The sequence below is a fragment of the Gigantopelta aegis genome, chromosome 15 (assembly GCF_016097555.1).
Source record: "Gigantopelta aegis isolate Gae_Host chromosome 15, Gae_host_genome, whole genome shotgun sequence".
Lineage (NCBI taxonomy): Eukaryota > Metazoa > Mollusca > Gastropoda > Neomphalida > Peltospiridae > Gigantopelta > Gigantopelta aegis.
The window spans coordinates 22,087,536-22,112,285 of record NC_054713.1 but is presented as its reverse complement, the minus strand read 5'-3'; the positions used below and the strand labels follow the sequence as shown (position 1 = coordinate 22,112,285).

The window sequence follows — 24,750 nt, the reverse complement described above, 5'->3', positions numbered from 1 at the left end:
CTGTAAGATGTGTTCTGCTGTTTGGTCTTCCAGGCCACAACTGCAGGTCGGTGTTGCTGCAATTTAAACTTTCTGAAAAATTCAGTCGGTTGTGGCCTGTCCGGAGTCTCAACAGAGTTACTTGTTCCAAGCGACTGAGAACCACTGCCTTTATCAAGGTTTTCTTCTCTGAGAAGCTAATGTTGTTGCTGGGCTGTACATGATTAGCTCCTAGCTTGGCTAGCCTGTCTGCTTCCTCATTTCCTGGAATCCCCACAATGTGCTGGGAACTGTAGAGCTACTCGTCTTTCCTTTGCTACCTCTTGCATGGCTTCATTCAGGTGAGGAAGTTTTTTTCCCCTTGCAAGGCTTGTAGGACTGAGAGAGCATCTGTGAGGAAGACAACTTGTTGACAGTCTTCTTTTGCATCCTTGATCATTGTAGGCAGCCTGAATAAGTGCATGGGTTTCTGCATTGTAGTTGGAACTGTGGGTGCCGGTTGTAAGTTAGGGTGTTTCTTGAAGGGAGCTTGATAAATATGCCTGCCCCTCCAACTGACCACATTTGCATAAATTCTTCTATCATGATAGGGTACTCCACTTTTTGGGAGTCTGCTGAAGCTAATTGTGGGACAGACATGCTGATCTGTAGATTGGCTTGGCCTTGAAAACCTGACAACTGAACATTTGCATAAACTATATATGGGTACTCCACTTTTTGGGGGGTAACCCATCATGATCATGTAAATATGTAATACATTTAATACATGAACGAACTAAGACTTAAAACCAAACTTAAATGCGGGAAATACGCAAACAACACAAAGGCCTGTAAAATATTGGTCTTTGTCATGGGGTACATCTTAAATAATGGTGGTTATTAGCTAATGTTTCACTTCATACATGTTAGATTGTAAAATTTCTTATTGTGACAATCTGAGAACTAGTTAAATCTGTTACGGGTCAGTAATAATTAGTTTTAACTGGCCCTGCTGGCCACTATAAGGTTAAAGTTGACTTTCAACCCTACTATTATCTTTTTTTATTTAGCAGGCCAATCAGAAACATACATTTACAAGAATTAACAATTAAAAGTTGTATACATGTATAATTACCAACTTTCCGAATTTATACGATTTACTGTATTCTGATTGGCTGACGTCACTAAAAAACCAAGCGTTATCCTTCCATAAACCTCATAAAAATACGTCATCACAGAAGACCAAGATTGATTGGAACTATTTTTAGCTGGATGGGCGAGAAGCCCAATGGCCCAGGAAGTGACCTGTTTTCTCGATTAAAAAAAAAAGGGAAACTGGATGAGATATTCATGTTATAAATTAAAAAAATTACAATATATTTTTTATTTGTTTTTATTCTGTTAAAAAAAAAACCCCAAACATCCAATAGTATGTATACATGTATTCCTACGCTTATTTACAGAACATGGTTGACGGCAAGAACGAAAGAAATTATTTTTGAGTGTTTTAATGTACACTTCTTGTACTGTTTGTAATTATAAGAATTGTTTCTCATTTTTTAGGAATTTATTTTATACTACATTTGTGACTTTTATACATCGATAAATTCCTAAAAAATGAGAAACAATTCTTATATAACATGCAAGGCATGAAATTAATAGAAAGCAAAACACAATTGCCACCATAATTTTAAAGTTCACTTTCAACCCTATTATTACCTTTTTTAACCAGCATAAAATTAATTGTTAGCTCCTACAAACACCGGTACCTCAAACATCAGAAACATGAATTTACAAGAATTAACAATTAAAAGTTGTATCCATGTATAATGTGCAAGGCTCGAAATTGACAGAAAGCAAAACACAATTGCCACTCAAAATACACAATATGATTTCTGATAATTAGCTGAAATCACAAACAACTTTTGCTTTCCATCTAAAAACATTGTACAACTACTCAGATATCAGAAATTAGTGCCATCAAAGCCAATATTAAAGTGACCAATATTAAATAGGATATCGTAGTAAAAACAAAATGAAAGTAATTACATGTATATATATATATATATGCAAGTGGTCTAGAAAAGCTTCTTAGTTAGAACCATTTGCTTCTAGATTACACAAAATGAATTTTAACTTTGATGTGCAAGTTAAATGCTGTAATAGCCACAATTCCCAGAGACCTGTGCTCTAAATATAGTGATGAGTAAATGAACAAAGACAAACCTAGCTTTTCCAAAGCATCTGTGGACCGTGCATGAATCTGCTTCAAGTCTTCAAGAATTTTCTTATTGCTTTCCTGCTGCTGTATTTCTTGTTCTTCGAGATGTTCAGACGTCTTATCTAAACCATATAGCGAAAAGCATTACACATATTTGTTCAGGTTGTGTGTGAAAAGAAACAATATAATATCATACAATTCGTTATCAACTAAGTTCCATTACTTTCCATGACTTCTTAAAGACAGTTTCCATGACTTTTTTTTCAGGATTTTTCTTTGATCAGTGATGTAGAGATTAGAAGGCATAACAAGGTCTTGTGGTTATAAAACTTAATTAAAAAGTTGAAGTTTGTATTGTTTAGTGACATCACTAGAGCACATTGTTTAATCAATCATCGGCAATTGGATATCAAACACTTCATAATTTTAACCCGTTGTCTTCAGAGAATACCTACCACATTTTTACACTGACAACCACGGATCTTTTATATCCCACTGACAGGACAGTGCTTACCGTGGCCTTTAATATACCAGGTTAAGAGACACTGGTTGGGACAGGAAAGAACCCAATCAAAGAATATATTAAAATGTCTCTTATAGTTGGACATCCATTTTGTACATTAAAAGTTTGTTTTGTTTAACGACACCACTAGAGCACATTTATTTATTAATTGTCAGCTATTGAACATTTTGTAATTTTGACATATAGTCTTAGAGAGAAATACTAGCTACATTTTTACATTAGTAGCAAGTGATCTTTTATATACACCATCCCACAGAGGGGAGAGCACATTCCACGGCCACAATATACCTGCTGTGGTGCACTGGCTGGAACGAGAAATAGTCCAATTGGACCACCGACGTCCCGTCCCCCCATTTTGTATGTATGTATGATTAAATAAAAAACCCACTTAAAATGGAGGATGGGTGTTAAAGGAAGATGTTTCGAGTATATGTACCAAGTTTGCGTTTAATATTCTCGGTCATGTCTGCCAGCTGCTTGTTCCCCGTGGCTATCAGCGACTTCTCGTGTACAAGCTGCTGCACGTTCTCCGAGAGATGGTTGAACACGCCTTCCTGGGCTGACCGCAGAGACTCGTGGGTAACGAGCAACTCCTGCTGAGACTCAAACAATTTGCGAATCGTCTCCGTTGCCATCTGGTGCAACTGACTCTGACCCTCCTGGCAAAACAAGAAAAAATAAAAAAACATTCAATAATATTTCCAGAAATGTTTCAACCTGTGAAAAATTGGGTGTATCCACACCTACATGAATGTATAATTTGGTTTCATACTAAAATTGTTATCTGGTGCTACCGAGTTTGACCCTCCTGACAAAACAAGCAAAACAAAACATTCAATAATTCATCATGTACAAAATTGGGTGTATCCACACTTACATTTATAATTTGGTTTCATGGTCCTAAAAAAATTGTTCCAAATGGAGAGTTGTCATTTGCCAAATGCCAGGCTCTCCTTTTTGTGTAACCCATTATATTCATGTAAATGGTTCTCCAAATTTTGCGTTAATAGGCTACGCAAAATTAGATTTGCGCGAGCACCGCATGAACAAAACAATTGTTCTTGCAATCTTCAGAGTTCTGAATGCAATTTAAAGTTGAACTTGCCGAAGGTACAAGTACCTCATTACAAAGTTAACAAAACACCAATTCAAAAACTGTATGTCCAATGTAGGTGAATAATTATTGCAGGGATTCTAGATTATGGTATCCCCACTCCCATGGCTAATGATATTCAATGTTGGGCTAGTAAATAACTAATATTGCCATGCCCGATATCTAGTGAAAAAATAATAAGAGTTGAATGTTGCAGAAGTCTTATTTTATAAATATGAATAGCCTGCCCCCACCCCAACCTCCTAATGTTAGTGTTTAAAGCTCTGTCTGCCTCTTTAGGTGACATACATGTATCTGATTATTACTATTATTTAGTAAAATTGTATTAACTTAAAGAAAAGTAGGGCTTGTGAATTTTTAATCGTGGATAGTAAATTTATAAAATCACTGATCCCATGGATAGTGGATTTTATAAAAATTCTAGAAGCCCTGTATTGAAAAAAATAAGTATGTTTAGCTAAGTGTTACTTGAATTTTGTGTCCAGCTTAAACCTTCCAAATGGTTATAAATACAAATGATGGACACAAGATTGAAGTTCAATATCTTGAAGCATTCTGAAAAACAGTCCGGTAAACCATACATTTATGTGGGACGGTTGTAATACTCTATGTTCAAGGGTCATAACTCTGTCAAAAATGGGTAAATACTTATTAAACCTGTTCTTTAATTCCGGCTCAATATCTTGAGGCAGTGTGAAAGAAAAGTCTGAAAAACTATATGTGGTACTGTATGTGGGCAGACAGACATAGGTGAAGACATGCATGATTCCACAGACAGCACATACCATGGCCTTTGATATACCAGTTGTGGTGCACTGACAGGGATCAATCCTCGACCAACCGTGCATCGGGTAAGCGCTTTACCACCGAGCTAGATCCCACCTCTTATTTATTTTTGGTACCTTGAGTTCTTTCATGACTACCATCTGCCCAACGGCTTTACAACTGGGCTACGTCCCTCCCCTTTTAATTTATTTTAGGTACCTTGAGTTCTTTTATCACTACCATCTGCCCAACGGCTTTACAACTGCGCTACGCCCCTACCTTTCTATTTATTTTAGGTACCTTGAGTTCTTTCATGACTACCATCTGCCCAACGGCTTTACAACTGGGCTACGTCCCTCCCCTTTTAATTTATTTTAGGTACCTTGAGTTCTTTTATCACTACCATCTGCCCAACGGCTTTACAACTGGGCTACGTCCCTACCTTTTTATTTATTTTAGGTACCTTGAGTTCTTTTATCACTACCATCTGCCCAACGGCTTTACAACTGGGCTACGTCCCTCCCCTTTTAATTTATTTTAGGTACCTTGAGTTCTTTCATGACTACCATCTGCCCAACGGCTTTACAACTGGGCTACGTCCCTACCTTTTTATTTATTTTAGGTACCTTGAGTTCTTTTATCACTACCATCTGCCCAACGGCTTTACAACTGGGCTACGTCCCTACCTTTTTATTTATTTTAGGTACCTTGAGTTCTTTTATCACTACCATCTGCCCAACGGCTTTACAACTGGGCTACGTCCCTACCTTTTTATTTATTTTAGGTACCTTGAGTTCTTTTATCACTATCATCTGCCCAACAGTTTTACAACCCTACCTTTCTATTTATTTTAGGTACCTTGAGTTCTTTTATCACTACCATCTGCCCAACGGCTTTACAACTGGGCTACGTCCCTACCTTTTTATTTATTTTAGGTACCTTGAGTTCTTTTATCACTACCATCTGCCCAACGGCTTTACAACTGGGCTACGTCCCTACCTTTCTATTTATTTTAGGTACCTTGAGTTCTTTTATCACTACCATCTGCCCAACGGCTTTACAACTGGGCTACGTCCCTACCTTTTTATTTATTTTAGGTACCTTGAGTTCTTTTATCACTATCATCTGCCCAACAGTTTTACAACCCTACCTTTCTATTTATTTTAGGTACCTTGAGTTCTTTTATCACTACCATCTGCCCAACGGCTTTACAACTGGGCTACGTCCCTACCTTTTTATTTATTTTAGGTACCTTGAGTTCTTTTATCACTACCATCTGCCCAACAGTTTTACAACCCTACCTTTCTATTTATTTTAGGTACCTTGAGTTCTTTTATCACTACCATCTGCCCAACGGCTTTACAACTGCGCTACGCCCCTACCTTTCTATTTATTTTAGGTACCTTGAGTTCTTTTATCACTACCATCTGCCCAACGGCTTTACAACTGCGCTACGCCCCTACCTTTCTATTTATTTTAGGTACCTTGAATTCTTTTATCACTACCATCTGCCCAACGGCTTTACAACTGGGCTACGTCCCTACCTTTCTATTTATTTTAGGTACCTTGAGTTCTTTTATCACTACCATCTGCCCAACGGCTTTACAACTGGGCTACGCCCCTACCTTTCTATTTATTTTAGGTACCTTGAGTTCTTTTATCACTACCATCTGCCCAACGGCTTTACAACTGCGCTACGCCCCTACCTTTCTATTTATTTTAGGTACCTTGGTTCTTTTATCACTACCATCTGCCCAACGGCTTTACAACTGCGCTACGCCCCTACCTTTCTATTTATTTTAGGTACCTTGAGTTCTTTTATCACTACCATCTGCCCAACGGCTTTACAACTGCGCTACGCCCCTACCTTTCTATTTATTTTAGGTACCTTGAGTTCTTTTATCACTACCATCTGCCCAACGGCTTTACAACTGCGCTACGCCCCTACCTTTCTATTTATTTTAGGTACCTTGAATTCTTTTATCACTACCATCTGCCCAACGGCTTTACAACTGCGCTACGCCCCTACCTTTCTATTTATTTTAGGTACCTTGAGTTCTTTTATCACTACCATCTGCCCAACGGCTTTACAACTGCGCTACGCCCCTACCTTTCTATTTATTTTAGGTACCTTGAGTTCTTTTATCACTACCATCTGCCCAACGGCTTTACAACTGCGCTACGCCCCTACCTTTCTATTTATTTTAGGTACCTTGAGTTCTTTTATCACTACCATCTGCCCAACGGCTTTACAACTGCGCTACGCCCCTACCTTTCTATTTATTTTAGGTACCTTGAGTTCTTTTATCACTACCATCTGCCCAACGGCTTTACAACTGCGCTACGCCCCTACCTTTCTATTTATTTTAGGTACCTTGAGTTCTTTTATCACTACCATCTGCCCAACGGCTTTACAACTGCGCTACGCCCCTACCTTTCTATTTATTTTAGGTACCTTGAGTTCTTTTATCACTACCATCTGCCCAACGGCTTTACAACTGCGCTACGCCCCTACCTTTCTATTTATTTTAGGTACCTTGAGTTCTTTTATCACTACCATCTGCCCAACGGCTTTACAACTGCGCTACGCCCCTACCTTTTTATTTATTTTAGGTACCTTGAGTTCTTTTATCACTACCATCTGCCCAACGGCTTTACAACTGCGCTACGCCCCTACCTTTCTATTTATTTTAGGTACCTTGAGTTCTTTCATGGATTCCATCTGTCCAACCGCTTTACCCAGGGCTCACCAAATTCACGAATTTTGAATTTTGAAAACAAATGGCGAATTTTATTTTAATTTGGAAAAGGAATTTCAAGAATTAATTGATATTTTGTTACAAAATAACTGGGCATCTATAAAATTTGGAAGTGTAATTTTATATATAATTTGGCAAAATTTTCTGCTGATCCAGAGTTAGCCATGTTACCACTGGGCTACGTCCCTCCCGTTTTATTAATTTTAGCTACCTTGAGTTCCTTCATGACTTCCAGCTGCCCATGTGCCGAGCTGACGAGCTTGTTGACTGTGTTTTCAGTGAGTCTGCGGAACTGAAGCTGCTGAGTGGCGTAGCACATCGCCCTGGCTCTGTTGCTCACGATCTGGTAGGTATTCCACGTGGTCGCGTCCATCGGCTTCGTGCAGTCAGCCAGGCTCTGAGAGAGTTACAATAAATATACACACAAAATTATTATTTGCTATATCATTTCAGAGAACATTTTGTTTTCAAAATGTTTTTTAGCTACATTTCTAATCGATTAAAAATTTATTAGCAACTACTGATTAACGTTTTAAAATTGTGTAGCAAATCACGGCACAATACTGAACAAAATGTTGCTTGTAAATATACACTGTATCAAATCATTATTTGTTATTATCAAATCAGGGAACATTTTGTTTTCAAAATTTTTATTAGTGACATTTCTAATGTGTTGTCAATAAGGGACATAACCTAGTTTTTAAACACTAACGCATATTTTTTACTATTATAACCGTTTTTGATAACTTAAATCATACTTTACTTAGATTTTATTGGTTAAATTATCAATCTCCGTACATTCAAAGTGTTTTTGGTCATCCTGGTGTTTTTAATATCACAAAATGCATTTCTCAAATTTTATAAAAAAACAAATGCGTCTGAGAAGTAACTGTTATGGAGTCGAGTTTTAGTCTATTTTTCGAGGGTATTTCGCCATTTCAAAGTCACAGACTCATGTTTCACTCAATTGTAGCTTTATTCAAATGTCTTACAGGTTTGTAGATTAATTAAACTTAGTGTTAATTTTCACGGGCTGAAACTAGGGTATGTCCCTTCAAAAGAATTACATATGTACTGTACATATTATGTATATTAAGTACGGTACATGTACCATTTGAGCTGTACAAGTAAACACAGGCCTGTCTTCTGCCTTGGACTGACAGTTCAACAGCTGGACTGACAGCTTTCCTAGCTCCTCTTCGGTTAGTTCTCCACATTTCTTCTGCAAACTGTAGACAACCTTAAAACAGAATTTGTAAACATGTAATTGAAACCGCCATAAACTGCCTGTGTATATAATACTGTCCCAATCCATGCCACTGGCCATGTCATAGACTTCCAATGGGCTTGGGATGGATGTGCCTGAACCTTAAATAGGATATACAAATAGGCATATAAATAGAGTACAGATTAAAGTACCGATACATACATGTACATATAGTCTCCATTACAAGAGTCTAAGCCAGGAAAGTAATCACTCTCACTCCCATCAACATTATCCTGCGAACTTTAATTTATTGCCAAGTAACATTTTAAATTAATGCATTTTATTATAAACTTCATGTGATCACTTACTCTAGCTAGCACCATTTCAGGAGAGTGATCTATACAGCTCGCCTTCATTTTGCTTGTAAACGTCAAATACCGTAACATACTAACAAGATAGTTTTACTACCACTGATTTCCATTGCAATTTTTATCGACAGTCGAATCATGACATTAAACTTACATGTCGTTAACACGGCATCCCTATCTAACCTATAGATGCAAAATAAAATCAATCTGTACTTTCTTGTGTTGACGTGAAACAGTGTGTACACATGACAAGCCTAGCGTGCTTATTTGCAGGGGCCATATCATATGGTCACAGAATGATCTCAACGGCTAGTTGATTCGACTCGAGAATAATCAAACTAAAGGTCTGTGGTGTCAGATTTCGGGAAAGAATGTGTATTTTAGACAGTCACATTGTACTGTAGCCCGAACAGACATAGAAAGTAGGATTCTTTCTATGTCAGAAAATGGTTACCCTATATATAGCTGGTATTCACAACTGTTTCTCAACCAAAATAGTGCAACAAATGGACACACAAACCAAAAATGTATAACCTACCGAGTACCATAATCACTAAATCCCAAATGAAGTACTTGCATCATTATTAACAAAATAAATCTTCCACCAACCTTCAAAACTTTCCAAGCCATTTTAAATTTGTTAAATAGTGGGAAGCAACTCGTCTTGCACATTATGAAAAGTAACTTAAAGTGCGTCCTGCACTACTGTAGGTGACGACCATTTAGTTTGTTGTAATTTGGGTGCAGGGCACACATTAATTAAGTCAATAATGTGCAGAACAAGTTGCTTCTAGTCCGGAGGGACGTAGTTAGTGTGGTTCTTACTACGTCCGAATATTGTTACATACCCTATATACAGCTGGTATTCAAAACTTGTGTCACTATGTTTCAACCGTTTCTCAACCGAAATAGTGCAAATGAACACACAAACCAAAAATGTATAACCTACTGTATCGCCAATAGTGTGTGTGTATGTACATGTATATATATATCGCCAATTGTCAAAACCCGTACAAAATCGAAAAACGTATTATTTTATGTTCTGGTATTTTGTAATGTCTGTGCATGTTCGATCGTTGACACGACAACAACTTCTTGTCAAGGACGTACACTTAAAACAAACTTCCTTAAAAAAAAAAAAAAAAAGAGGTAACGATATGTTTTATGCACAATGAAATGTATTATTACAGTTAATTTGTGCCCTGTAATCTTACTGAATGCAATGCAAATGCATGCCTAAACAGCAACAGGCGCACGACGGTATTCACACAACCAAACACGTGCTAGCACTGCCGACTGAGTAATGACTGGTCACTTCCGAACAGCCGCTTTCAGGTTACGTGACTGTTTTCACAGGAAAAGCTGATGGAACAGAAATAACAAGTGAGTTTGTACAAGTTTACCTTTTTGTACATTTTAGTTCTAAATTGAACAAGGTAAACATTAATGTCGTTAAATTGATAGCCTGACATGACTGAGCATGCGCACCAGCCATTTCCTCTTAGTCGTACAGTTTTCGATTAAACGAGGATACTCAATAAATCACGATTGAAGTAGTTTGCATCATTATTAACAAAATAAATCTTCCAACAACATAAAAAAATTCTGCGCCATTTTAAATTTGCTATATAGATAGAAGTAACTTGCTGTGCACGTTAATAAAAGTATTGCCTTAATGTGCCCCGTGCACTACGTCTCTATCATGGACTACGTAGGTAGCCCGAGTACTCTGACTGTAAGAGAGCTAGACGGACATTTGGACATAAATACACTCTCATTACAGTCAGAGACCAAGCTATGTATTTTTTTGGCAATTCCCAACAACCAAAAAGTTGGCAAAGATTTCCACAACAATCCTATGTTTGACGTCAAATACCTTTACATCGATAATTTTCGAGTTAACTGATTAAACAAAATCCACATATTAATCACTAATACACACAGTACAGAAATAAATCCGACAGCAACCACATTCAGCTACGCTTCTTGACACTCCGTCGCAAGAATTACAAAGCTCGGTGACATATTTTGTGACGTAGATCACGTGATCGCCCACTGGGCGATTCCGCCTAGTAGACGGAATGGCTGAGCGGGCGATCATGTGACGCAACATCACGATATAGGTCGGCGAACTTAGAATTCTGCTGTCCGGAGTTTGCCGAAGCTTAGCTGAATGTGGGTGCTGTCGGGTTTCTTTCTGTAGTGTGTGTATTAGTGATTAATATGTTGATTTTTTTTAATCAATTAACTCGAAAATGGTCGATGTAAATGTATTTGACGTCAAACATAGGATTGTTGTGATATTAGAGCAGAAATCTTTGCCAACTTTTTGGTTGTCGGGAATTGCCAAAAAAATACATAGCTTGGTCTCCGACTGTAATGAGAGCGTATTTATGTCCAAATGTCCTTCTAGCTCTCTTACAGTCAGAGTACTCGGGCTAGGACTATGAAGCTGACGACTATTTGGTTTGTCGTAATTTACTCATTGAGTCATTCATTACATATGATACATCAAATCTCTAGCTCTCCATGACAACATATACTCTTCAAAAGAAGAAACGCAAAACCACATTGTCGTAACATTTGGAGAATTGATTTAATTATTGAATGGTGAGTCCGATAATTACCAAATGTTGCAGGATTGTTCACAATTCACTCTAGTCCATTGTGAGTAAGTGATAGGACACACCACCAAGGTCAAGGTCATCTGGAGTCAATACCGGGTGTGGCCTCCGCGTGTGTTGACAACTGCCTGGCACCGCCTGCCCATTGAAGCAACCAGAGTACGGATGACGTCCCGGGGGATGGTGGCCCACTCGGCCTGCAAGGCTGCTGCCAGCTCGGGCAGGGTCTGGGGCTGTGGTTGTCGCTGTCGGAGGCGTCGGTCCAACTCGTCCCATAGATGCTCAATTGGGTTCAAATCTGGTGATATCGATGGCCAAGGAAGGACATTAATGTTGTTGTTCTGTAGGAAAGCCGTTGTGAGACGTGCTGTGTGAGGCCTGGCGTTGTCATGTTGGAACACTGCGTTGGCGTTGGCCATAACTGGAACGATGTGTGGCCGGAGGATCTGGTCAATGTAGCCCTGTGCATTCAGGTTGCCCTGCACGTGGACCAGGTCAGTTCTGCCAGTGTGTGAGATGGCTGCCCACACCATAGACACTACCCCCGCCGAATCTGTCCACTTCCTGCATGCAGTTTGCCGCATAACGTTCACCACGACGCCTATACACGCGACATCTTCCATCATGACGTCGGAGCAGAAATCGGGACTCGTCACTGAACCACACCTGTCTCCATCGCAGTTGAGGCCATTGTCGATGAATCTGGCACCACTGCAGTCGGAGTCGACGGTGTTGTGGTGTTAAGATGACACCTCGAACTGGACGTCTGGCACGAATTCCTACCTCACGTAGGCGGTTCCGTACGGTCTGGTCGGATATCCTGCGCAAACCTGGTATTGCTGCGGCTGTGGAGGTGGCAGTAGTCAATCGTTCCCGAAGGTGGCGTACCCGGATGTAGCGGTCCTACCCGGGGGTAGTGACCCGTGGTCGACCGGATCTAGGGAGGTCACGTGTTGATCCATGTTGCTGGTAACGGTCCCACAGTCTGGAGATGTTGCTTGGGGACACATGGAATGCCCTGGCAACGGCCGTTCTGGATTCGCCTGCGTCTAGTCGGCCGATGGCATTGTTTCTCTGCGGTTCACTGAGACGTGGCATGTCCTGGATTGTCAACTGTCGGCCAGATACAGAGGCCAGGCAAGCGAACACCCTGCACTTTTATACTGTCGGTGTTCATGTTGCACGTGCAGACAACGCACGTGCAGTGGTGACATGGTTTGCACGTGGCTGCGTTTTTGCGAATATTCACATTTTGGAACTTTATTGTACAGTAGCTGCGTTTTATCGAATGTAACCGTGGGAATGTGTTTGGGACATGCAATGACCTTATATTCACAAAGCATGAACCGGTAGGAAACATAAAATCGGAGTTATAACCCATTTGTACCCTTTTGCGTTTCTTTTTTTGAAGAGTATATAAACAGGAGAGAGCTAGAGGACACTCGAGCTAACATTCAACTTACCAACTGATAACAAGCATCTAGTGGTGTTAAATCTGTCAATGTTTTTGCAAAATCTAAGAATTTTTCATCTGTTGACAGAACTTCAAAGCGAATGCCCGACTTTTTAAATGGAGCATTTTCTGCTTGCTCTTCTTCTGTACCAAACAGCCAGTCGAAAACGGCACAACAGGAATTTGCTTTTAAAACTAGAAACACTACACTAATCAAAACATAAACGTTAACATACATTTTCACATGTTTAATAAACTAATAACAGGAAGTAGAATTTTTTTGAAAGGGCCTCCGTGAATGAAAGCGAGATTTGTTATTGGTTAAAATTAAAATCAGTCGGACTACATCGGTAGAGTCCGTGATTGACGGAATCAGTCGAAGTAATTTCATCTTCCAAAGTAATTTTCATCTCAATGCGAGCACCAGTATATTGATAAAGACATGGAGTTTTTCCCCCATTTCTTTCTTTCACATTAAAAAAATATATATTAAACTCTTTGCAATTTAGTTTAGTTATTGCATGTAACCACAGGCACCCCTGGGGTATAACCAGTTATCTGCCATTCGAGATCATAACCATCTAATTTTTGTCCGTCTAGCTTTCAGATGGCCCGAGTACTCGGGGTGGTTTCTAAACGTTTCGTACCCAAACACGTTCGTGCCATACCGTTTCGTAACCACTAGCATACCAGTTCGTAACCAATTAAATAATGTCATACATTACACCTAACATTAATATATTTTTTAAATACACAATTATAATGTTATATTACAAACATATTGTAACATTTAGCAAAACAAATTGTTGTAATAATTATCTTTTATAAGCATTAAATGAGCAATTATGTGCTGTGCATCACTGAAGCATGCCGTTTCGTAATCAAAAAGCATACCTTTTCGTAACAAAAAGCATACCTTTTCGTAGCCAAAGAGCAATTCTTTTGTCTTGTAATTTGGTGTCGATTCCACAGTGCAGCGATGGTGTTTATTGTTATGCATAACCGTTCCGAGATATCGATCGGAATATTTCGCAAGACCGATCCTCTCTTCGTACGTACGTATATATGCTCCAAAAAAATACATTCATACACGCACACGCCCTACTTACGTGCGCACACGCACGCACATATAACAAAAATATAATAAGATCTGATATCCCATGTTTTTTTAATGTGGACTTTTTTTTAGGTCTAATAATGCCTACATTGTCCGATATAATACATTTTTGATAGAAGAATACAACTTTTTGTTTTAATTCTAATTTATGCCTTTGTTTGGTATGCCTTTGGGTACGAACTGGTATGCCTTTGGGTACGAACTGGTATGCTTTTGGGTACGAACCGGTATGGTACGAAACGGTATGGTTACGAAACGACCTGATACCCTCGGGGTACCCTGGGGGTAATGCTATACATTAGTTATGCATTACCCCAAAAGTCTGCCTGTAGCCAGTTCCGGTGCATGTTACCAGTACTGGGATATGAACTCAGTACCTACCAGACTAATTTTTAATGGCTTATCAACTAGACTAGTAGACAAGAGAATACGATTTAATGTGCATGTCCAAGATAGAAATAAGGCCCATAGAAATATACAAATTTGATTAAAATGCCATCTTGAATGATCTTCGCAAGTCAAGATAGCATTTCGTCAGCACATTATACGGAATGATACCTTGTCTTGCAAAGATGAAATAATCCAGACTTTTCTCATTCCAACTAGTGCACTACAACAGGACAAAAGCTGTGGTATGTGTTTTCCTGTTTGTAGTAAAGTGCATATAAAAGATCCCTTTCTGCATTAGGGACAATGTAGTGTGTTTCCTCTGATGGCGAGTCAGAATTACTAAATGTTTGACATCCTGTAGCCGATGATTAATTAATCAATGTGCTCCGGTGATGTTGTTAAACAAAACAAACTTTAATTAATTCTCAACTACTGAATGCAACATGGCATTAAACCATTTTAGTTTGCAAAAAAGTCCAGACTTTTAAAGTTATAAGAACAAGGCTATACTAAGGTCCTTATACAAAAGAAAATAATAATAATAAGATAAAAAACAAAAAACAAAAAACAAACAAGCAAGACAATCTCCATATATTTTATTGAAAAAATAATAAATTGAAACTCTTATTTTCTTTCTTAAAAAGTAACAATAAATAAAATACATATTATAAAATACGTTGTATATAATCCACCACATATAATGGCACACTATTTTACCTTACAGGTATATAAAGTTTCAAATGTGACAATTAAATTATTTTTTTCCACACACAATATTTAATGTTCAAAATATATTTTCACATGCAGGACAGTTTGTAGACCGAGTTATTGCTGTTAATGTACAGTATATAAGTTACTACGGGGTACTTGTGTAGTGTCACATGTTGTAAAGGTATCCAGCAATCCACCACCCCACCACAAACACCTATCTTATAGACAGTAAAGACAGACAGATTTAAGCACTAGCGTTGTCAGAGGGGGACCATGTCTCTACCCCAATTACAGCTCTTTTTCCCTCTCCCGCTGTGTTATATATTTTTCTATTGCTATGTAACATATCTGGTAGACAATATAGTTGCCCTTCCACCCCTCCCCACCCCATAAAATCCTGGCTATGCAGGTGCAATTAAGGATGCTTTATCTATTGAACCTTCTGGAGCGGGACATAGCCGAGTGGTAAAGTGTTCGCCTGATGCTCGGTCAGTCTAGGATCGATCCCCGTCGGTGGGACCATTGGGCTATTTCTCGTTCAACTGGTATATCAAAGGACTGAAATCAAATATTACTTATATTTTATTGTTTAGATAATCCATTTTCATACAACCGAGATGTTTTTGGTCATCCTGGGGTTTTTTAATACCACAAAATGCATTTTTCACATTTTTAAAAATGCATGTGCATCTGAGAAGTAACGTTTGTGGAGTCGTGTTTTAGTCTATTTTAAAAGGTATTTCAACATCACACTCTTGTTTCACTCTATTGTATCCAAATTTGTTACATGTTTGTATATTAACCAAACTTAAGTGTCCATTTTTATGGGTTGAAAAATATGCCTTAGTGTTTAAAAACTAGGGTCTGTCCCCTTAAGACACAAATTTTGTCATCCCCAAACTCCTATACATACATGTACATAACTATGACAAAAATTAAAACCACATTCTGCTTATATAATACATTCATATACTTACTATTAAAATGTAAAACCAAGAAGTATCATTAAAAATTAAATAAAATTGCATAATTATATTGTATAAATGTTCGAAATATCACAGAAAATTAAAAAAAATTCTATACTGTAAAAGTGTTATAAATATCACAGACAGAATTTGAACTGTATTGTATGGTATAAAAATGTTTGTGCTAAATAGAAATATATATGACTAAAATGTTAAAATGCTATCTAGCTGCTGTTGTGATCGTAATTAATGGCTATCTTTTATGTAACTACGTACATTTATGTAAGAAATATTACAGAAAAACTATTTCGAAATCTGGATTATTTCCGTATTGTGTTACACTGTCTAAATGTTGCTGTTAAAATTCTTTACAGTCATCTCAATATCTAATAAATGTTCCACTGAAACTAAAGTACGCTATAACACATTACTTTTATACTTGTTGTTAACTAGATACACTCCATTAATTCCTTGGAGTCGAGTTTAAGGATTTCGAGCTGTTTGTCTTCACTGTGGACCGTGTTTTCTTTGAAGCTGCAATAAACATGCTAAAAGGATTAAACATAAATATCATTATGGAAAAAAAAAGCCTGTATAAGTTTGTTTTGTTTAACGACATCACAAGAGCTCCCTGATTTATTAATCATCAGCTATTGGATATAAAACATTTGGTAACTTTGATGTATAGTCTTAGAGAGGAAATCTGCTACATTTTTCCATTAAGACCAAGACCAAATTGTTTAACGTGCACATTCAGAGCAAGCTGTTGTAGCGCACGCCTGACCTGGGCACAGGTGCTGGCCTCGACCGGCTCCTCCGCCCAGAACAGGTTAAGGGTGGGGGTGGTAGGAGGAGGGACCGCCTGCACTGGCAGGTGCAAGGGAGCACCAGCAGTCCAACCACAGCCGGTACAGGCAGAGGGTGGTATGGTGCTGTGTAATTTGGAATGTCCCGTAGGATTAAGTCAAAAGGGAAATGGGTGTGCATTTTGATGAAGGAAATTGGGTTCAATTTTGATGGTCGTTCTAAAAAATAAGATTATAGGTTATAAGGTTATATCGTATAGGTTTGGATTTTAGTAGGCCAAGAGTAGCTCGTTAATTAGGACCTGCAGATGATGAGGTGTCTTTTTCCATTAAGTAGCAAGGGATCTTTTATATGAACCTTCCCAGAGACAGGATTGCACAAACTATGGCCTTTGATATACCAGTCATGGTGCACTGGCAGAAATGAGAAATACTGTAACTCAATGTTTAAACCAATATCCTGGGAGAAAGAGCTGGGCAAACAGAGTTATCCCTTTCAGGGTATATGTGTTTCTCACAGGCAGGAAAAGGTGCATAAAATAGTCTACAGGCCTACTTATATTAATAGCTACTAATGCTATAAAGAAACATAGGCCTATATAGCGTAAATAATTGTGGTCTGTGGCCATGTCTACAATTTTAATTCTTAAGAAACTGTTATTTTTAATAATATTACTGCACTAAAAAAAACCCATGCTGTGTTCAAATTAGCATGATCTAAATCCCTGACAGTCTTTTAACCAAATCTGTTAATTACTAGTACTTAATAATTATGCCCAAGATACATAACTTTTGGGGGGGAGGGGGGTCAAAAATGTTATTTTGTCCTCTATATAGATAAAATGAATTGCTTGTGCCCCCCACTAGAGGCTGTGCTCCCCCTCCAGTATCGTTCCTACTAGCCTGGTTATATGCATATTCTATACCTTTGGTTTATATTGAACACAGAGGGAAATGTGAACTTGCCCAGTATATATGAGATGTGCAGTTTATGTGGTTATCTCCATCTGCCCTAATGACTTTGATAGATCTGCAAATACATAATCCAGTAGTCTCCCTTGTATGTGGTGTGTACGAACTATACAAGTCTTCGTTTTATAGTTCCAGCAAATATTTGGGTATGTTCATGGTGCCATACCCCATTTTACCCTCTGGCAGAAACCCTGTTGGCTAATACAATATTCCTTAAACTAACTACATTTAAATAATTTCTAAGGAAATACTCTATACCTGTATATATATATATATGAAAATTGGCTAAACCAAAATATATTCCAGTGAGCCCTGATCATCCTTTTGTTTAAACATCTTAATGATAACAAATTATATAATAATTAAATTGACAGGTCATTAAACTTTCTGATCTGTTTCATTCCTCAATTGTAGTATTTAGGTTTTTTTAATAATGAAAAATCCATTTAAAAAAAATTAAAATACAGAAATAGCCTGCATGTTATTAATTAACTTAATTACCTGGTTTCAGCGTTTTACACTTTTTCTTTGTCTCCTTATTTTCATCATTCTGAGATTTTGTTCCACTGTCCTCAGAATGTTCTGTTATACATGTCTCTTGGAGACACACTGTCCTACATGGTATGCTTGACATCTGTGAAAGAACACATACCAAAATATATAAGTGAAAAACAAATTTATACAAAAGAAAACAATTTAGGTTTTTGATACAGACTTTTTTATATATTTCTTGGGCCACCTTCATTGTAGGTCATGTCATTTTCATCAATACATAATAATTCAGGCAATGAATTTGGGGCCTTTCTATTATGTTTGAATTTGGGGATTTTGTTTTAGGATTGAATTTGGGGATTTTGTTTTAGGATTGAATTTGGGGATTTTGTTTTAGGATTCCGCCAGAATCATAAACATCATCTAATTACTACAGATATTTTGGGATTCTGTCTCAATCATGAATGCTTCCAAACCAAAATCTGGCATTCATGGAAGCAACAAACTGTGCTAAATTCGCAGCCTTCATATGTCTACTCTGCTATAATGCTTTCCATTAAAATAACACATAATAAGCTGTACTATTATTTGTGTCATAATTTATTGCTTTTTGTATCTTCCATATAATATACTATGTTTTTTGGCATTACATGTAGTTTCTGGAATAATCCAGCCAGTTGCAGAAATGTAGAGAGAGTCAGGGTGGGACGATTGTAGACCTTGCAGTAGTAAAAAAATTGAGGGGAACAATTAATTGCTCCTTTAACTAGATTATGAGGAGCCAACATGTGTTTTTTAATATGGAAAATGTCAACCACGTTTATATATGTTATCAGTTTATTTGTCAAGGCTCTGGTATATGTTACCCCCGGCTATACAGGTCTTGTTGGCTGTAAACAAATGACTCTTTGACAGCCAAAAAAAAAAATACTATATAACCCGGTTAATAGTGGTAAATATCAAATGTCTTTATGACATGGATATTATGGGTATGTTCTAGGATAAATTACCATATTACCAAGTAGGAGTGATAGCTCGCCTTAAACAACGAAGTCTGGGATGTTTGGGGTTCCCGAGACATATTTCAGTTCTTTATTGACATTGAGTTTTACAGATCATCTGGACAATGCAAATGCACAAAAGTAAGCATCATTTTATATATTAGCTAGATATTATCGTAAAGTGTATAGATGGAAAGAAAAGGTTCTACAATTATAAACCTCTCATTGTAACAAGCATTCTGAGATTCCTGCTAAAGCAACACATGTCCCCTATCGGATCCGACAATTTTCATATCTCAAAAGTTCAAGGGCAATAACTCTGTAAAAAAAATGGTAAACTGCCATGAAAGTAAAACCTGGTCTGTAACAGTACATGATTTAAAGCAATACACTAAATTTTAGCTCAATATATTGTGGCACTGGGAAAAGAAAGACCACAAAACTATATGTGGGACAGACAGACAGACCAGACAGACCAATAAAAGGATGGAGATAAAACCAATTTAGTCCCCTTCTGTTGGACTGGTAGGGGACTAAAAATAAACTCACATTAATATTCTTTCCTGGATTCTTAGGACGATTATGTTTGTGTTTGTGTTTATGGTGTTGATATCTAACAGGTGCCGACTGTGTATTATGCGGCTCCAAGCCAGGCAAATCTGTGACTTGTTTTTGCGCATACTGAAAGAAAGAAAAGGAAAGGAATAGTTGTCTAAAGGATATGCTTTATTTAATGATGCACTCAACACATTTTATTTACGGTTATATAGGCATCAGACATATGCTTAAGGACCACACAAATATTGAGAGGAAACTCACTGTCGCCACTTCATGGGCTACTCTTGATTAGCAGCAAGGGGTCTTTTATATTCACCATCCATCAGACAGGATAGCACATACCACGGCCTTTAATATACCAGCTGTGGTGCACTGGTTGGAATGAGAAATAGCCCAATGGGCCCACCAACAGGGATCGATCCTAGACCAAGTGCACATTAAGTGAGCGCTTTACCACCGGGCTACATCTTTGCCCCAAATATTTGTCTACTGACACCTTGATCAGCATGCTTTAAACTATGGCTATGAAATAAAATGTATAAAATATATTGTGTTGATATATGTCTGGCACATTTGTTACATGAACCACTTGCTTACACTAATTTTATGATTTACGTTAGATGTAAAGAGAGAGACGGAGAGCGAGATAGGGGGAGAGAGAGAAGTAGAGAGAGGGAGAGGTAGGGGAGAAAGTTAAAGTTTGTTTTGTTTAACAACACTGCTAGAGCATATTGATTTATTCATCATCGGCTATTGGATGTCAAACATTTGGTAATGTTACATATAGTCTTAGAGAAGAAATCCACTACATTTTTCCATTAGTAGCAAAGGATCTTTCATATGCACCATCCCACAGACAGGATAGCACATACCACGGCCTTTGATATATCAGTCATGGTGCACCAGTTTGAACTAGAAATAGCCCAATGGGCCCACAGCCAGGGATCATTCCCAGGCGAGTGCTTTACAACTGGGCTATTCCCATATTAGGGGGAGAGAGAGAGAGAGAGAGAGAGAGAGCTAGAGAGAGAGAGAGAGTGAGTGAATGAGTGAATGAGTGAATGAGTGAGTGTGTGTTGTGTGTACAAGTACATACCATAGCCTTTGATGTACATGTAAAAATCATGGGGAACCGGTTGGAATCAGGGAAAAAAACATAATCCCTTGTAAAGCAATCGATTCTACAAGTCATCACAGCCACGGCAAACACTACCACTGAACTACATACACCATGACCCAGAAAGGTGAAGAGGCAGTAAGATCAGATTTGTATTAGATTATGAAGAACTTTCCCTCACTGATAGATGGAATCTAGCTCAATCAGTGGAGTGCTCATCTGAGCTGCTTGCATGATCATGGTGTTAAAGCTTAGTATAGACTCATTCTCTCACTGCTTTTCTTTTCTTCCCCTACCAACCAGAGCCTCACGAATGGCATATCAAAGGTCAAGGAAGAGCTGTCCTATCTGTGGGAATAGGGACAGGATTTAGGTCAGTCGGTCCAGTGCTCGTTTGAGGTGCTTGTGTCGCATGATCGAACCACCTGTGGATCCATTTGACTGATTGGGTTTTTTAACCACTGCACCACAACTGATCAAAGGCTGTGGTATGTGCTTTCCTATCTGTGGGAAAGTGCACATAAAAGATCCCTTGCTATATTAGGAAAAATGTCGCGTGTTTTCTCTGATGAATATATGTACGTGACAAAATGACCAAATGTTTCACATGCAAGAGCCGATGGTTAATGAATCAATATGCTCTAGTGTTGTTGTTAAACAGAACAAATTTTTCTCTCACTCACAGCAGAGACTATTTTCCTCAACTGTTCACAGGTTTCAGCACTACACTCGCCTGATGTTCCCGGGGTCGTCCCCTATAAAAACAAAAACAAGAACCTAAACAAATTATAGATGATATACATGTATATATACTTCTGAATAACAGCATAAACTGTTATAAATTATGTTATCTTATGATATATGGTGTCTTTAAATATATAGAACAAACTCTATTATAATTGTTATCTTATGATAATTGCAATATATATAATAATTATATGTCTATATATAGGTCTATATAGAACAAACTGTGTTATAAATAATTAAGGAATGCAAAATACTAAAATTAAAGACACACTGTTGGAAAATATGAATCCATGTATATAGACTTCTTTTTATGAGTAAATTGTGTTCTTACCTTATAATGCAATCAACATTCAAAATTATGGCACAGCTAATATTAACTGTATTGTATGTTGAAAGACAAACAACATTCAAATTAAATTATAAAATCATTATTATAGAATGTTTAACATTTAAATAAATTCATGTATAATATATAAAACAAAACCCCAAAAGCCCAACTCACATCGGATACTTTGGCTGCATTCGTAGTAAAGAGAATTCTGTTTTCAGGATATGTGTCCTCATCACTCTCCTGCATGGAGTGATCCTACAAAAAACAAACACTAAAATCATTTCAACACCTGTCCTGGATGGAGGAGCCAGCCAATTAAGGCCGGCACCTGTGCCCATCACAGGCATGTGCTACAACTTGTTCTGAATGTGCACGTAAAACCCTATGATCTGACTTGACCTGACCTGATCATTTCAGCTGGCCTCAGTGGTTACAAGCCTCTGTGAATTGAAAACAAATTCAGGTAACCCATTTCGTTTTTATGTAACCTGCCATATATGACCATATCAAAATGATTTCCTTAATTTAATGTGCAAATGAAAAATGTGTTAATTATGCAAAACCAAACTTGCTGCCACACGCAAACGGAACCACTGCAATTTTCAGAGTTCCAGGCCTACGTGTATGTATGGTTAGGCTATTGTGTTTAATTAGGCTGGTATACCTGCCTAGTTTATACCACAGTATCAGGTCTAACAAAGAGCACTTATTAACCGATCAATTGGAAGAAGGAAGAAATCTTTTATTTAACAACACAAGTTAACTCAACCCACTTTCATTTACAGCCATATGATGTCGGACATATGGTTATATAACGACCACATATTAGAGGACATTTGCTGTCTCCACTCCATAGGCTACTCTTTTCATTTGGCAGCAAGGGATCTTTTTTATATATTTCCATGGACAGGATAGTACATACCATGGCCTTTATTATACTAATTGTAGATCATTGGCAGTAATAAGAAATAACCCAAAGGACCCACCTACCGGGACTGATCCTAGATCGATCATGCATCATTTGAGTTATTTAACACAGGGCTCACATGCAGTCCCGCCCTACCTCACAATCGGATTAGATTTGATCAGCCTCTTAATTCCCAAACAAAAATTGCAAGCTTAATAAATAGCTGGTAACAACCTTGCGGCAAGGTAGTAACTACCGCGTTTCGAGCTAGTATTTGGAACCTTTTTACAACCTTGCCGCAAGCTTGCGACGAGCTTCTTGCAACCTTGCGACGAGCTTCCTGCATGCAAGCTTATTCAGTTTAAGCTAGTATTTGGAACCTTTTTACAACCTTGCCGCAAGCTTGCGACGAGCTTCCCGCAAGCTTGTTGGAAGCTTGTTGCAACCTTGCCGCAAGCTTGCTGGAAGCTTGTTGCAACCTTGCCGCAAGCTTGCGGGAAGCTTGTTGCAACCTTGCCGCAAGCTTGCGACGAGCTTCCCGCAAGCTTATTCAGTTTAAGCTAGTATTTGGAACCTTTTTACAACCTTGCTGCAAGCTTGCGACGAGCTTCCCGCAAGCTTGCGACGAGCTACCCGCAAGCTTGCGATGAGCTACCCGCACGCTTGCGACGAGCTTCCCGCAAGCTTGCGACGAGCTTCCTGCAAGCTTGCGACGATCTACCTACAAGCTTGCATCAGTGGCAGCCATCTTGCATCTTGTATAATTCTTTAAAAAACACAACAATGGTTTTAAAGTGAAAAACATGAACAGTTAAAACAAAAAAATAGGTGCTACATGTTGTCAGATACTTAGGCTACAAAATTAGTTTACCTGTCTGATAGACATGTTCCATTTATGTGGGATAGTCTTGACTAAACTAATATGCTAAAAAGCTCCTGGTCCTATATTCTTCTTCTTCTTCTTCTTGTTTTAGGTTATATTCCTCCACTATCTGGAGATCCACACTGGTGTAAAGTGATTTGTTTGTTTCTTCTTGTTTTCTTTTTTCTCCTGTTCCACCAAGCAGGATTCAACCAAACTTGGTCCAAATGATCCTCTTATAGACCTGACCAAGTGTTATTATTTTTCAGGCCAATAAAAATTCCAAGATGGCCGCCCTGGCCTCTGAATAACTGAGACATTTTTAACTTTTACTCAAGTTCCACCATGCAAATTTAAACCATATGTATTCCTAATGATCCTCTCATGGCCCTGACCAAGTTTGTTATTTTTTCGGGCAGATTTAAAATCAAGATCGCTGCCCTGGCCTCTGATTGACAGAGACATTTTTTTGCTTTTTTTCAAGGTCCACCAGGCCAGTTTCAATCAAACTTAGTCCAAATGATTCTCTCATGACTTACTAAGTGTTGTTATTTTTGTGGCTGATTCAAAATCCAAGATGGCCACCCTGGCCTCTGATTGGCTCAGACATTTTCAACATCTTCTCAAATTCCACCAGGCTAATTTCAACCAAACATGGCCCATGCCATCCTCTCATGGCCATGCATATGTTATTATTTTTGGGGCCAATTGAAATCCAATTATTACAAGATGATTCTGTTTTAACCATATTGTATTATCATTCGTATGTATTAATATTAATT

The 24,750-nt window shown here is 38.1% G+C and overlaps 2 protein-coding genes across 2 annotated transcripts in view; both read right to left on the bottom strand.

Annotated features, from left to right (window-relative positions):
• The window catches only part of LOC121389660 (protein brambleberry-like), a 33,054-nt gene extending 19,788 nt beyond the window's left edge, over positions 1 to 13,266 (bottom strand). Inside the window, exons 1-5 of the mRNA XM_041521308.1 lie at positions 13,003 to 13,266; positions 8,452 to 8,580; positions 7,552 to 7,737; positions 3,139 to 3,361; positions 2,185 to 2,301 (exon numbers count right to left, since the gene is read on the bottom strand). Of these exons, the coding sequence (XP_041377242.1) occupies positions 2,185 to 2,301; positions 3,139 to 3,361; positions 7,552 to 7,737; positions 8,452 to 8,580; positions 13,003 to 13,230 (883 nt within the window). The 5' untranslated portion in view covers positions 13,231 to 13,266. The remainder of the gene's footprint in view (positions 1 to 2,184; positions 2,302 to 3,138; positions 3,362 to 7,551; positions 7,738 to 8,451; positions 8,581 to 13,002) is intronic.
• Positions 13,267 to 15,955: 2,689 nt separating this feature from the next.
• The window catches only part of LOC121390671, a 35,408-nt gene continuing 26,613 nt past the window's right edge, over positions 15,956 to 24,750 (bottom strand). The window contains exons 9-13 of the mRNA XM_041522545.1: positions 22,371 to 22,454; positions 21,805 to 21,876; positions 19,996 to 20,127; positions 18,455 to 18,587; positions 15,956 to 16,709 (exon numbers count right to left, since the gene is read on the bottom strand). Coding sequence (XP_041378479.1) covers positions 16,639 to 16,709; positions 18,455 to 18,587; positions 19,996 to 20,127; positions 21,805 to 21,876; positions 22,371 to 22,454 — 492 coding nt within the window. The 3' untranslated portion in view covers positions 15,956 to 16,638. The remainder of the gene's footprint in view (positions 16,710 to 18,454; positions 18,588 to 19,995; positions 20,128 to 21,804; positions 21,877 to 22,370; positions 22,455 to 24,750) is intronic.